Source organism: Fusarium falciforme, chromosome 1, assembly GCF_026873545.1.
Source record: "Fusarium falciforme chromosome 1, complete sequence".
NCBI lineage: Eukaryota > Fungi > Ascomycota > Sordariomycetes > Hypocreales > Nectriaceae > Fusarium > Fusarium falciforme.
In genome coordinates this window covers 2,880,418-2,895,439 of record NC_070544.1, presented here as the reverse complement: position 1 = coordinate 2,895,439, position 15,022 = coordinate 2,880,418, and the positions used below count along the sequence as shown (strand labels likewise).

The following is a 15,022-nucleotide window of genomic DNA, read 5'->3' as shown; positions in this document are numbered from 1 at the left end:
GCGACGCCTAGGGTGCCTTGTCGAAAAGTTTCTGGATCGGTTTTGCGGCCTGGCAGGAGGTTAGACCTAGTCCACAAAGGGCACCCTCTTGGTGCGAAAAACTCAGTAATACTTACATCAATGAACTTCTCCAAGTCATTGTCTAGGTTGGCCAAGTCATCCTTTCGTCTCTTGTTATCAGCAATGAGCTTCTGTTTGCGCTTCAGAAGCTCCTGGCGTTGTTGCTCGAGGGCTTCACGTTCCGCCCGTTCGTGGTCGATGCGAGCCACCATGAGGGTGTTTTCGTCGTCGTTTTGATGTTCGGGTTGCTGGGCGAGGAATTCTTCAACGGGAATGAGAGGCAGTTGTTGGTACTTGTGGCTGGGAAGTGTTAGTCGGAGGCATGCCTCAACTCGTCTTTGTTTGAGTGGAAGGCGACGGCGCATACTCGTATGACTCGCAGGCAGTAATCTCTCCTTGCAGATGCCTTTGTTCATAGTACAGGTTCTGGAGCTGGAGATGTAGACGATCGACTTCCTGACGCGCCTCGGCGGTCTCGGCTTTGGTCTCGCGAGCGGACAAGCTGGCGTTTCGATGCAGTCCCCGCAGGTGGGCCATGGTGGTAAAGAGGAGCTTCTGCTGCTTTGCGATTTCGGACTGGATCTCGGCCGGTGCGGATGCTTCATTGTGTGGCTGCTCAGCGAGGTTGACGAGAGCGCTCGCCTGGTCGCGTGCCTGGTCCGAAATCTGCAGGACCGCGACGAGGCTCGGCTCCTTGACCAGCTTGTCGATAGCCATGATTGCTGGCTTTGATCGTGATAGTGTGATATCCGAAGGTAACGAGAGGCGAGATGCGGTGTGCCAGAGGGGGAAATGGCTACTGGTGAAAGAGATGAATGAAATGACCCGATCTCCGGCAGTCCCGAGCGACAAGGTCGTTTGTTGTGTTCCTGCAGGGACAGAAAGTAAGACTGGGGAAAAGTGGAGCGGGGCCAAGGCTGGACTGAAAAGGGCGAGACCTCGAGAATTCAACGTGATATGGGTTAGTTATAATCGCGTTGGAATAATCCGAATTATGGAATAGATGGGTTTCGATTAGTCTTCGAAAGTCTTTAAAGTTTGTAGATTTCGGAAGGATTATTTTTTTCTATTCCCTTAGGGGATGACACTTTCACGTTCTTGTTAAGTACCTACCTCAACGCTTCTCAAGAGCAACTCGAGTCTCTTTCAGATGTTTGGAAAGGCTTCCGGCTGTTCAATAGTTATCCATTGTTACGCAAGTGAACGTTGAGAAGTTTGAAAGAGCAGACATTGTTCGCAGCGAGATATGCGTACTTCTATTCGGCTGCTGACGACACTGAGAGCGAAAACATTGCTGGTAGAAGTTGTTATGCTTCTTGGTGGCCTTCATAAAGTATGGACTCAAGAACGGGCAGTAAGGTCTAGCTATCACTGTATTCGCCCTTGCATTCGTTTTGCAATGATAGAAACGCCAACCCGGCATCTTTGTGTGATATTCCCAGAACTTGTTGGGTCCATCTTGCCGCCAAGCATCTCCCCATTCTTTGGTCTTTGGGAGGTGGGCAAATGTCGCCTTTGTTAGGACATCGCAAACTGGACTGTCATTACGTGTTACTCTGTAGAGTAATTCATTCACTCGGACTCATAATTCTGGGATGTGTGATCGCTAACAATTCAAAAGGGAGCGGCTTGGCGTGCCTTACCCGCTTCAGCTGGGCGTTGGTTATCCGCGTCAAAGTGAGCAATTAGAGGTTTCGGCTATGGGTGTGGGCTGTACTCAGTCCCGTGATGGCTTCCAAGACATGGGGAAACGCGAGGAGGCGAGATGACATTCACGATGGAATGAGGTGAAGGACAAGACGCGCTTTCAACTCTTGGTAGCCAGCGCGAGGAGCGATTGTTTGGGGCTTTGAGTGCTCGGACTGGTTTGTCTTGGGATTTGGACGACGAGAGCATGTGAAAGAGACGAGCTCAGACCTCGTCATTTCCACCTTGGCATCGTGGTGTGATGGAGTGCAACTCATGATCTCGAGATGGCTGTCTGAATCAGCCTGGAATCATGGGCATCGGCCTCTGGATCACCCCAAGCCCCTGTCTAATTGAGGTGACCAAGATTAAAACCTGGGACCTAGTCAGCATTAGCCCGTTCTCGGCTGCTTACGAGGCTCGGGAGTCGAGAAGAGAGTAAGAACTGGGCGCAACTAAGCTTGAAGTTGTTTGGGCTAGCATCAGCTTTAATTAAGTAAATCGTGTATTACCTGGAGCTGGAGATTCTGCGCTGTCGACTGGTGATGTTTAACGCGTTCAGGCCAGATGCTGTCTCCCTTGGGCACGCCATCTGTTGAGCAACCCCTCTCTCACTCCGATCCATCATCCTTGGTCCAGGAACAGGGGCCCAACCACAACCCGGGCGGCATCCCTTCCTACTGCATCGGCTCGTGGGGGACATCGGAGGCGTCTCTGAGTTTGGTGCGCTATTGGTGCAAGTAAACACCCACAGGCGGGCCGTGGCGAGCTGAGGAGGCGCTGCACGGGATAGGATACCTGATAGGTAGCTAGCCGAGGTACCCGTCTTGGAAAAAAAGGCTCAAGACATGGAGGATCAGCAAGTTGCGTCTCTTTTGCTGATATGTGATTTCTAGTAGAGGAGACGGACACGGGCGTTTGATCTAGAGTGGATGATTTTAATTGCCAAGCTCTGACGTACCGGGCTTATTGACCCGCGGAAGCACGGTGCTGCGTCGTAGGTCCTCTCCAACGATGCCCGTGGACTGCCCAATCGTCTCTGCAGGCGGGTTTTCAGGGTGGCGGCCGCTAAGAACTTCCATGCCCAACAAGGGACCATCGGGGTTCCCTCTGGGCCATGGATGGATGGACGCCAAGGCCGCCCCCGGAACCGTCATTTCAGCTACTGGGCTCTATTTTGTCGATTCCCTTTCCCTCATCAATAGCTCAGTCCAATCTCTCTACTTTCATGCTCCTTCACTCTCTCCCCCATTCCTTTCCGTGTAACCCGTAGCCCGTCTCTCCTTGCTGCTGCTGTTTGTCCCGCGAGACTTCCTCTCCTTTCCCACTTTCAATCAATCCCCCAGATTTATATCTCATCCTCTATCCATCCCAAGGCTTGGCTTACCTGCAGATCCTTATTCAACGTTTCATACTGAGAGGAGGAAAAAAAAGTTCCAGTCCCAACCGCCGCCAAACTCGGTAATCGTTGCCCCCGTGTCCAATCAACCATAGGGCCCGCAGGCGTGCGTTCGCTGCGCCCAAATTCTCCCGATAGATATAGCCGTCCGTCTCAGCAACCAATTGCTCTCCTCATTCTTCGCTCGTGGCCTTGACGAAGCCATACACGCATTGGATGTAGAGCGCCAGTCCCTATCGCCGCAAATCAGCACCGCCAACTGGAAGAGCCGCCACTCACTGCCTCTACTGTAACTGTTTCAGCGCTCCAACGCCCGTCAGCCAGCCGTCGCCGGCATATACACCACGGCGCCTCACCCCGAGTTACCAGCCGCCGCCATGTCCGATGTTACCACCGCCATCACCACGGCCTGTGCCTACCAGGCTCGTGACGACGATAACTTGGCTGCGACTTCTGGATCCGACATTCATCCCCGCGTGGAACCTCGAAAGCGACGACACTCCTTCTTCATTCCTCGGAGACGATCTATCGTTGGCCATATCATGGATGGCGAAGAGGGCCTCCTCCTCAAGGTGGACCTGTTCCTCTCTGAGCTCGAGCGCCGCCTCGACTTTATCGAGAACTATGTCGACCTGAGCAAGGACTCGAGTATTTCCCGCGCCTTTTCCACCCTCCAGACCGTCCGCACGCGATGTTCCCATGCCTCTGAAGAAGTCCTCGGCGCAGGACGACGTCGGTTACACATCATGGTCGAGACCCTTGAAACGAGATATCATGAGACCCTCGAGGCTGCCGAGTCGCTCAACGAAAAGGCTCGTGTTGGCGTGGACCTGCTCGAGAACATGCTCTCTGATTTCGAGACGCGTGCTTATAAGCTTCGCGAGCAGGGCTTTGCAAATGCCGCCAACGCCGCCGAGGCTTTCATGGACGAAGGCCGCCGTGTCGCCAACGAGGGCATTGAACGTGCCATTCAGGCTGCCCTGTCCCTGGAGGAGCACATCCAGCAAGCCATTTTTCAGGCCAAGGAGGGTCGCCTTATTTGCTACGAAGACCTCCCCATGCCTTGGAGGAATAACCCTCACATCAAGAAGGGATATCGCTTCACCGAATCCAAGCTCGAGTGTGTTCGTTCCGCATTCAACCTGTCCAACGAGCTGGTCAACATCTGGTCCCACGCCCTGGGCCTCATTCTGGTTCTGGCGATCGCCCTCTACTTTTACCCTAGCAGCAGCAACTTTACGCTGAGCACCAAGACCGACGTCTTTGTGGCAGGCGTCTTCTTCGTTATGGCTTGTCTGACATTGGTCTGCTCGACCGTCTGGCACACAATGAATGCCGTTGCCGATGTCGACGCCATCTCGATATTTGCTTGCGTCGATTACACCGGCATCTCCTTGCTTATCGCCGCCTCTATCATGACAACTGAGTACACGGCCTTTTACTGCGATCCTATCAGTCGGTGGATCTACATGTGCTTGACGGCCTTCCTCGGAATAGGAGGCGTCATCCTCCCATGGCACCCTCGGTTTAACGGCGCCGACATGGCATGGGCCCGCGTTGCCTTTTATGTTGGCCTGGCCTTGACCGGCTTCATGCCCATGGTTCAGCTCGGGTGGACTCACGGGCCTGACTTTGTCTACGACTTTTACTCTCCTATCTCCAAATCCATGTTTGTCTATTTCACGGGCGCCGTGGTCTACGCCAGCAAGATCCCCGAGCGATGGTTCCCCGGCTGCTTCGACTACGTGGGTGGAAGCCACAACCTCTGGCATGCTGCTGTCCTCGGTGGCATCCTTTTCCACTACACAGCCATGCAAAGTTTCTTTGCTAATGCTTTCCTCCGAGCGGAGGCCGGTTGCCCTTCGTACTAGAGGCATCAGCTGCAACTAGCTTCAGCCTTGCGCGAGGTGTTCTTTTGCTAGACCTCTATTGAGATCAATTAATAGGCTTGGATGATGGCGCTCAACATGCCTCATTCTGTGTCCGAGCGGGTGCTGTTGAATAGAGCCCCGGTTCCAATCAAACAACTAACGCAGTTGTTGCACCCTGCAAAGATCCGCACGCCGAAGCACCATATGGCGGACAACCTTGCAGACCACCATGGCGTCCCCCGGCATATTCGGATGATGAGCGGTCTGGGAGGTGGTTGAGTTGGAAAAGAGGTTTTGACCTCATCTCCTGCAATATCTCATGAACACCTTTATGAGGAATGGCCCTCGCTACTCGGTGTATTACATCGACCAAGCAGTTTTGGTATATCGGATGCTACCTATGGAGGTGGCCAAAGCAGAAGATCACCTTAGCTCTCATTGTCCAGCATAGACCAGAGGGAGCCTCATGTCATTTGACGAAAAGTAATTGCATGTAAACCGGCGTTAACTTGGAGACTGGGAACGTGTCGAGAGTAGACACTCATGGAATCATGTGTATGAGCAGAAACAACCCGAGGCCTCGTTACGCCTCGGGCTTTTTAAGGTTAATAATAGACGAAAGCGTTCATATATTCATTCATTCATCCTAGAGTCGTCCATCGTAGGGCCACTCCGGCATTCCATCTTCATTCAACCTTGCCAGAAAAGCATAATCATACAAATATGTACTGTGTCCCTCCAGTCATTACGCATTGAACCTTGAATCATAAACCGTTAAAACATAAATACATCAGGACGCCGTTACAGGCGCAGCGGCCCGGCTCGGCTCGTCTATCTTGACTTGCATGGCATGGTGCCGGCGCCGGCCAGGCTGCGGGACCCTCGGGTTTGCGAGCCACGCCCCTTGCATAGAGGATGACCCCCCGACTCGCGTGGCGGCATGCACGTCAGTGAGGTCGCGGCCAGGATCCCTGTTGGTTCATGGCCTCGCTTGGTGTGGTGGTGTCATACAACAGTATTTGAGCAAAGTACCAAGGTACCTTGAGATATCTCAAGTTGCTTGGACCACTAGTAAATGCCCTTTATTAAAGAGCATGGGATACGATCTCGGCATAGACGTCATCTGGAATCTTCTTAATAATGCCAATGGTGACGGACTTGACGAGATCAGCGTTAAGTTGGGGGAAGGATCTCAAGACCTTGTTGGGACTATTATCGTGTCAGAACCATACTTCAACCAGGACATGACGGAACAAAATCATACCTCGGTGATTGGAGAATTTGAGATCGCATAATGGTGAGCTGTGCCACGATGCACACAATGTTGAGATGCGGCCCATAGGCGAACAAAAAGTCCCATAACCGCAGCACCTCAGGCAAGGGCGGCGTACAGGCGCACAGAGTGAGGACTGAGGGGAAGGCATAGATCTCGGCCGAAAGCCCCTTGGCCGTAAGATACATGCTCAGCTTGGGATCCACGATCGCCAAGACCTTGTCCACAAGTGCGAGGCCTCGGTGGACGCCGTCCATGGCACCGCGGATGTATCCTGGGCACTCGCGCGTCAGAAGGGAGTGGAAGGCGACAAAGGCTTCGGCCTCGCTTCGGGCGGCGTAGAGGAAGGGGGCGGCCAGGACATTCATGCCCTGTACGTAGGTGCCAGGCTCGAGAGTGGTAGCTCCCGCGCCAGATTCAGAACCCTCGGTTGTAAGTGTCAGGGCGCGGGCGCGATTACGAGCAGTAGGTGATGATGTGCTGGCTTGGGAATGACCCGACACACTGCTGTCTCCTGGAAGAGAGGCACGACTGCTGCTTGGGCGACTCTGGCGCTGCTCTTCGCGGGCGTCATGGAGCTTCCATGCAATGGCGTTGAGTAGTCGGATCAAGCTGGCCTCGCTGACACGGCGACGAAAGAGGGGATCTGTTGTGAGGGTGCGGAAGGTGTCGTTTCGGATCTTGGAGTAGGCGGGAGAAGCGCCGCGGTGGATGAGGGCGAGGTAGTCGTCGGTCGAGAGGATCGGGGCGTCTAGGAGAACCAGCCAGACGTATATCCTGAGTGTTGACTATAACAAAGGGCGCCGTTAGCGATATAACCGAGAGAAGTAGACGCCAATGTTTATCTTACCATGCCATCCTCAGCACTCTTGACTCCTCCATCAATGACCTTCCATCGCGCACTCTCCAAGGCGCCTAGGAAGTCTCCGTCGGTGGGACCTTCGCGGATGATTTGTTGCAGCGAGAGGTGTCCATGCGAGAAGACAGGCTTCTTGCTTCCGGCACGCTTGCTGGCCGTGACGACGTTCATCTGGTGGACGAGAGGGGGCGTGGCATCGCTATTAGCGCGGCCGCGCTGAGGCGAGCGATTGATGCTCTGGGGAGGGCCAGACGAGGTGGCCGGTCCAGGGCCGGGCACGGGGGAGGATCTCGTGGGCGAGACATTGCGCTGTGTCTGTGTCTCGCGCAGGCGCTGCTGCGAGATGAGCGAGGGAGGGTTCTGAGGGCGAAGAGTGTGCGCAGACTGGAGGCGGCGGAGGACGCGGTGAGTTCGTGGTGATGGCGGGGGCTGAAGCTGTGTGGTGATGGAGGCGGGGAGTGAAGGGATCGCGGGCTTCGTTGAGGAGGCGTTGGAGGCGTTGGAGGAGGGCTCCGACATGGTTGCGATGCTAAGGCTGGATGGGCATGGAAGGATTGCGGAGAACAAGATGGAGAGGGAGAGGAGGAATTTTCAGTATGGATAAATCTGGTAGTGAATTAGGGCTGATGGCGATGCCAGAGTGAGGATCGAGAGTAAAATCAGCATGGAACTAGTTGTGTTGTGCTCAAGAGGTTAGCGGGGAGGCTGGAGGCTGGCTGACGGCTGATGGGAGCTGGCGGTTTCAATATTTGGTGGGACAAAGTGCGCGCATCGTGTTTGTTTCGCGTTGAGCCAGTAGCCAGCAACAACGGTGCGAGTGTAAGTAAGCAAGAGTCAACTGCAATGACTTTCTTTCTTTCAAATGTGTTCAAGTTCAACCGTGAAGTTGGGAATGAATTCTGTCTTTCTCTGTCTACTTGATGCCAGCTGTGCTGTTGCTGGCCTGGAATGAGGACCAATTTGAGAGGCTGGGGTGGTGGCCATCGGACTCTAGGTCAGTAAGGTTACAGTCGGGGATTGGCGTGCCGATTCGCCGACTTTGAGATGCGCACAGCTTGATCCTTGCTCTTATAAAATGAGGCTGATGGGAATAATGTGTGTTTAAGATATTGCAGGCTTAGCTTCTGGGTCCTGGGTTCAGAGTTTCTTCCCACGTGCCGTCAGGAAGAAGGTCCTGAATGATCAAGGTCCACCCACGGACACTTCCTTCTTCAGGCACATCATGACTTTATAACTTTGGTATGAACAATATCAACTTGCGAAGCATTACAGCCCGGAAGATGAACAAGCCAAGATCCATGCCATGACAAGATCTACCAGTTCTGGCCATGGCCGCACAGTTGTAAGCATCTTCCAGACGTATCCAGCTGACTGATCTCCACTAGCAGTTCTTGTCCGTTCCATGTCGGTCATCTCAGACGCATCTGTATACCAACAAGCCGGCAAACATGGGCAGCATTTGTCATGATACCAAGACTATCGCTTCTTTCCCCGAGACCCCAATCCAAGTAGCAACTATTGGACATGAAGCGTGGGGTTTGGTGTTGTTCTCTCAGCTGCGCAGTCGGTCACACAAATCGTAGGCGCGGGAAACGGCAGCGCTATTACCGCGAAAGGCAAGGCGGCGATTGCGACATCGATCATGCCAGGCAAACCACCAGAGTAGAGAGCTCTCACAAGCCGCCCGAGCGCCGCGCGACTTCGTCATCTGCGTGGGTAGAGATGGATAATGCCATCCATCATGGTCCAATGCAGAGGCCGCGACGGCCCGATCTGCCCCTCCATGCTCTATGGGCCCTCGCAGGGACTTGCTACCGACTACCGATGCTCCGATCAAAGTTGTTGGCTCTCGAGTTGGACGTCGGGTTTGAAATTTGCCATTCCCAGTGGAATAACCCTGTGCCATTCTCTTTCACTCTTCTGAATTTTTCTTTTGCTTTGTAATATTGATTACATTTCTTTCATGACGCAGGATCCATATGCTTGAAACCCAAAGTCGTATTTCCGTATCTTCTTCCCCATTTCTTTAATTGTTCCATGCTTGGGCTCACGATGTCGTCTTTATCCCCACGATATTCGTCATCGGGCTGACTTGAGACCCCAGACCACAAGACCAGGAACAACCTATATACTGCCGTCCTATTCGTCAGGACATCATCTCTACACCCCTTTGTGGACTACATCACCCTCGTTGGCCTATCTTCCTCCACGCTCCTGTGTCGAATCAGTTACGCCAACCTGCCCTGATGATTTCATCTCGTGTCTCGGGGAGTTGCCTATGAATGGGGGTCTTGGTTGCTTTCCCCGACTGCTTGGCATATTACACGACGTGTCCCAGCTACTCTCAGATACCTGATCTCCCCGTCCAACGACCTCTTACGAAACGCTGCCGACACGTTACAGGCCTTTAATAGCCCACATCATATAACTGATTTACTCCACTCACCGAGACGCGTCAACAGAGACTTACACACCGCTTCTCAACTAATTCATCTCATGTCTTGAACGATATCCTATACTTTGGAACCGTGTAAAACATATTCAAGCCGTCCCGATGCCAGGCCGCGCCACCACTTTTGGCCTCGGCCTGGCCAACGTCCTGGGCATCAAGCTCGATGACCAAAAGCCGGACTCACAGGACGAGGTCACCCGAGGCGAATCCATTCTGTCGATCCAGAGCAATACTTCTTTCTACGAGAGAGAGCCCACGTCGGCAGAATGGCTTCGAGAACAGATTCCGTCGCTTGACGAGTTGGCCGAATATGGAACTTCTCTGTTCCCCTTCTTGACATGGATCGGCCACTATAACCTGCAGTGGTTTGCTGGAGACTTGGTTGCTGGCATCACCATCGGTGCTGTCGTTGTCCCCCAGGGAATGGCTTATGCCATGCTCGCAAACCTGGAACCCCAGTTCGGTCTCTATTCATCATTCATCGGCGTTCTAATATACTGGATATTCGGCACATCCAAGGATATCTCTATTGGCCCCGTCGCCGTTCTCTCCACTGTGGTCGGCAATGTAATCCAAGACATCCAATCCTCAGGACACGATATTCCAGCTCATGTCATTGCATCAGCCTTGTCTATCGTCGCGGGCTGCGTCGTCCTTCTTATTGGGCTACTCCGGTGCGGCTGGATAGTCGATCTCATCTCCATCACCTCCCTCTCCGCATTCATGACGGGCTCAGCCATCACCATCTGCGTTGGCCAGTTGCCTGCTCTTTTGGGACTGACAGGGTTCTCAAACCGCGAATCTCCTTACCAAGTTCTGACCAACACATTGAAACACCTCGCCCAAGCAAGACTTGATGCTGCCGTCGGCTTGTCGGCCCTGACCATACTATACTTCATTCGCATGAGCTTCAGCGCCGCGGCAGAACGGTTTCCAAAGCACAAACGCGTCTTGTTCTTCGCTAATACAATGCGGACCGTCTTTGTCATTTTGGTGTACACGATTGTCAGCTGGGTGCTCAACATGAATAGACGAGATGATCCCCTCTTCAAGATTTTGGGGACTGTTCCAAAAGGTAAGTTTGTTTTGATGCCATGGTCAAGGGCCTCGATGCTAATGACACTATAGGATTCCAAAACATTGGTGCACCGAAGATAACATCTGAACTGGTCTCCGAGTTTGGGCCACACCTACCCGCCACCGTTGTTGTATTGCTCGTGGAGCACATCGCCATCTCCAAGTCATTTGGAAGGGTCAACAATTACACGATCGACCCATCACAGGAAATGGTTGCGATTGGCATGGCCAATCTCATCGGACCCTTCCTTGGCGCGTATCCCTCAACGGGGTCTTTTAGTAGGACGGCAATCCAGTCCAAGGCCGGCGTGCGGACGCCTGCTGCGGGTATCATCACTAGCATTGTTGTTCTACTTGCAACATATCTCTTGACATCCGTATTCTTCTATATTCCGAGTGCTGCCCTAGCAGCTGTCATTATTCATGCCGTTGGCGATCTCGTCACGCCGCCAAACACCATCTACCAGTTTTGGAGGGTTTCCCCTGTTGAAGTCTTCATCTTCTTCACTGGCGTCATCGTTAGCATCTTTGCTCAGATCGAGGATGGATTGTATTCTACTGTCTGTCTTTCAGGGGCTGTTCTTATCTACCGGATCCTCAAAGCCAACGGCCGATTCCTCGGTAAAGTCAAGGTTCACTCAGTCATTGGCGACCATGTCATTGGGGATGATCATCGAAAAGTCGTGGGACAATACGGTACCTTTGAGAATCCAGAAACTTCAGCAAGAAACATTTTCTTGCCACTCGACCATGGCGATGGCTCTAACCCGGAAGTCAAGATCGATCACCCCTATCCAGGAATCTTTATATATCGCTTTTCTGAAGGCTTCAACTATCCGAACGCGAACTCTTCATTGGATTACCTCACCGACTTTATCCAGGCGAAGACTCGGCGCAGCAGCCCTGAGGCCTTTGAACGCCCAGGGGATAGGCCTTGGAACAACCCAGGACCAAGGAAATCTGCGAAGCGGCCTGCACATGTCGACTCAGATTCTCGGCTGCCAACCTTGAAGGCGGTAATTATGGATTTTAGTTCAGTCAACAACGTCGACATCACCTCTGTCCAGCGACTCATCGATATTCGGAATCAGCTCGACTTGTACGTTGCCCCTGACATGGTCGACTGGCACTTCGCCTGCATCAACAATAGATGGACAAAGCGGGCCCTTGTATCTGCGGGCTTCGGAGTGAAACCGGACGGCGAAGGAGCGCAACATGGATGGAAGTCGATCTTCAGCGTGGCAGAGATTGGAGGGCAAGACTCTGCTGCGGCGCTGGCTCGGGAAACAAGCTACCATGACGTCTTTCCCAGGCATACGGACCCAACTGAAGAGGAGGCATTGATTGGTGGACTCTCTCCTGGACAGTCATACGGCGCCATGTCGCCAGGAGAATTAGAAAAGCGGAGACGGAGAGGCGCAGTGGTCCATGGTCTGGACACGCCCCTATTCCACGTCGATCTGACGAGTGCACTTCAAAGCGCAGTCGCAAATGTTGAAGCAAGGTCGGATTTTAGAAGCGCAGCATCGGATTAGAGAATTTTGGTAACGAAAGGCGTACGGCATAGCGACATTAGCGGGTGTTTTTGATGTTGAAGCAGATAGCATGGATAGGAGCGAGCATTTGACTTGGATGTTGCAGAAGCCCGAGAGACGGGACATGCGATAGGTTATGATTTACTTCAATAGAATTTCTAGATTTGATAGAATCATCTTCCTTTAACTATCTCAACTGCCCAGGAGACGAAAGTTCCAAGGCCTCTTTAAAAGGTGCTGTTAAATGGGGGTGGTCACATGACCTCGCGCGCTGAGATTTCCCACTTTACGCGTCTCCAGCGCGGACTCCACTCAGGAACCCCTTGCAACCTTGCGTCATTCACTCGAGTCCCCTTCTGTTGTTGAACCAACGTGAATCCCTTCAATCCAACGGAGACCATCATAGAAACCTCTTTATCGGCTCAAATCTTGGTCGCCACGACTGCCTCGCTGCAATGGTTGCTGGATGGCAGCGGCTGAACGAGAAGAAGTCGCAGCCGAATCCCAACATCGTTTTCATCAAGCCCTTAGAAGGCCCAGACAAGAAGATAGCCCAGGATTTCCTCGAAAGAATAGCAGCGCAATGCCGTAAGATACTAGTTACCCCATATATTCAACTTATCGCTAACACTTGTCACAAGGCCCTATCATGCGAGAACACCACCTCTACGTAACCTCCTTGGAGGAGTATGAGCCTAATCGTGAATTCGTTGGGCGGAATTTCAACGCAGGCGAAGTTGTTCAGCTTGTCCTTAAATCACCCAGTACCGGGCGGTGGTTGCCGTTTAACTACGTTCAGATGGTTATGATGCATGAGTTGGCCCATTGCAAGCAGATGAACCACTCGCGAGCGTTCTGGGCTGTTCGCAACTCGTACGCTGCCCAGATGCACGACCTATGGTCCAAGGACTACACTGGAGATGGTCTCTGGGGAAGGGGTGCCAACCTGGCTACTGGCGCCTGGGAGAAGAACACGGTGCTCGCTGATGACGTTCTGCCAGAGCACCTATGTGGAGGTACTTACAGATCGCGGAAGAAGAGAAAAGCGAAGCCACAGCTGTCTTATCAGGAGAGGAAAGAGAGGAGAATTCTCAAAAAGTTTGGCAAGAATGGAGTCGCACTAGGAGCGGATGAGGAGACCAAGGTCAAGCTCGAGAGCGGAAAAAAGATCCAGGCTAAACCTAGAGTGGCCGGCAGCATGAGAGGACGGGAGCTCCGGGCAGCGGCTGCACTGGCTCGCTTTGAGAAGCAAAAGACAGAGCCGGAGCCCACCAAGGACGAAGACGAAACGGAATCCGGCTCTGACAGCGAGTACGAAGACGAAACGGGGGCCGACTCTAAGGACGCTGTTGACGTTGACGGCAAGAGACTCGTCGATGGACAAGGAAGAGGGATGGTCAGGGTCTGTGAAGATGAGGACGTAAATGACCCCGAAGCGAGGGACGAGTCGAAGGAGCTTCAGAACATGATCAGAGGGATCAAGCAAGAATATCCCGAGCCTCCAGCTCTGAGGACGATAAAAGCACAAAACTCTGGCGTCAAAAAGAGCAGTTCTTCGACCAAGACACCGGCCATCGCGGTCAAGAAGGAGCCTAATCACGAGTCTGGAGGAATCAAAGAACCAGTGAGGCCCACCGCAGATCGTCACGATGCCTCTAGCAACAGGTCAACGGCGGTCAAGAGTCAACGCGGCCTACCTACAACAGCAACATCCCGGGCGAGCAGTAGTTCTCTCCCGCGTAACAACCTAACCGAAACAACATGCTCCATGTGTTCGTACGCCAACCTCGGTCTGGCACTCACATGTGCCATGTGTGCCAACGTACTTGACCCTTCGTCTACACCGGGTTCGTGGGCATGTTTGAGCGACTCGTGCAAGGACACGCAGTATCATAACGCTAGTGACTGCGGAGTGTGCGGACTATGTGGGAAAAGAAGGGTCCAAGCTGGATAGGTCGGTGTACGGCTAATGAGGGGCTGCATCAACTCCTTCCTCTTGTCTATGAGCTTGTTGGTTGCTACGATAGGTTGTCAGTTGACGGCCATGTTTGCACACTCCGGGATATCCACGAATGATCAATGATATGATATGCGAGAGAGCGGATGTTTACAAGGGTTCAATACGAAGAAGATTGCAGACATGGGTGATTCATCAATTCAGCACTTGGCTGAAGATATTCCGGACAATCATGCCCTTTCAACATCATGCCTCCTTCATCCCAGTATGAACGACAAGCATCTCCTTCCAACTTCGATACCGTGCCTTTAGTCTCCCGCCTCACAGACAAGACCCCCTTTAGACGCCGACTCATCTTTCCACCAACCCTCTGTTCCTCCTCCTTGTCCATCCTCTGGGACTTCGTTCGATACGTCCTACTGACTGTGAGCGCTGTCACTGCAGCAGCTTCTCCCAAAGGTCATACCATCCTAACCAATGTCTCACATAACTCTAGCGCAGTCAAGCGCAACAAGATCCTGCACGATCGAGCTGTGATGGGAGGTCGATCACAGCGCCTTGGTGGAGTGAAGTGTCTCGACCGCGATCGGCGCTTCATAAATCCAGGGATACTTCACATGCGAGAGGGGGATCCGAAACATCTAGCCACATGAGTGGGATGGCAGAGCTACTTACATGATATGCTCATGGGAACTCGTCTCTTCACGGTAAGTCGATTGCATAGCTGAACATACATGGCGACATGCTCGTCTTGGAGGGGTGGAGGAGCCCCAAGAAAGACGGTCGGTGAGCTCGGAATTTGGATATTCACATCACGGCGGTGGAAAGAGGCAGGAGATTCACAACCCCCGAG

General features: G+C 52.9%; 4 protein-coding genes across 4 annotated transcripts; 2 read left to right on the top strand and 2 right to left on the bottom strand.

The window, feature by feature from the left end:
* Positions 1-7: 7 nt before the first annotated feature.
* Positions 8-777, bottom strand: NCS54_00078700 (Hypothetical protein; the record flags this gene model as incomplete). Its single annotated transcript, XM_053146426.1, has 3 exons — positions 8-49; positions 117-360; positions 428-777. 3 exons carry the CDS (start codon positions 775-777, stop codon positions 8-10), a joined length of 636 nt encoding a protein of 211 aa, XP_053002401.1.
* A 2,745-nt stretch (positions 778-3,522) lies between these two features.
* Positions 3,523-5,016, top strand: NCS54_00078600 (Hypothetical protein; the record flags this gene model as incomplete). Its single annotated transcript, XM_053146425.1, has 1 exon — positions 3,523-5,016. The coding sequence occupies one exon, from the start codon at positions 3,523-3,525 to the stop codon at positions 5,014-5,016; it is 1,494 nt and encodes a 497-aa protein (XP_053002400.1).
* Positions 5,017-6,101: 1,085 nt separating this feature from the next.
* Positions 6,102-7,667, bottom strand: NCS54_00078500 (Rab-GAP TBC domain-containing protein; the record flags this gene model as incomplete). The annotated part of the gene is made up of 3 exons (XM_053146424.1): positions 6,102-6,225; positions 6,281-7,077; positions 7,140-7,667. The coding sequence occupies 3 exons, from the start codon at positions 7,665-7,667 to the stop codon at positions 6,102-6,104; spliced, it is 1,449 nt and encodes a 482-aa protein (XP_053002399.1).
* Positions 7,668-9,702: 2,035 nt separating this feature from the next.
* On the top strand, positions 9,703-14,166 carry NCS54_00078400 (STAS domain-containing protein; the record flags this gene model as incomplete). The annotated part of the gene is made up of 4 exons (XM_053146423.1): positions 9,703-10,675; positions 10,729-12,181; positions 12,529-12,800; positions 12,854-14,166. The coding sequence occupies 4 exons, from the start codon at positions 9,703-9,705 to the stop codon at positions 14,164-14,166; spliced, it is 4,011 nt and encodes a 1,336-aa protein (XP_053002398.1).
* Positions 14,167-15,022: the final 856 nt, after the last annotated feature.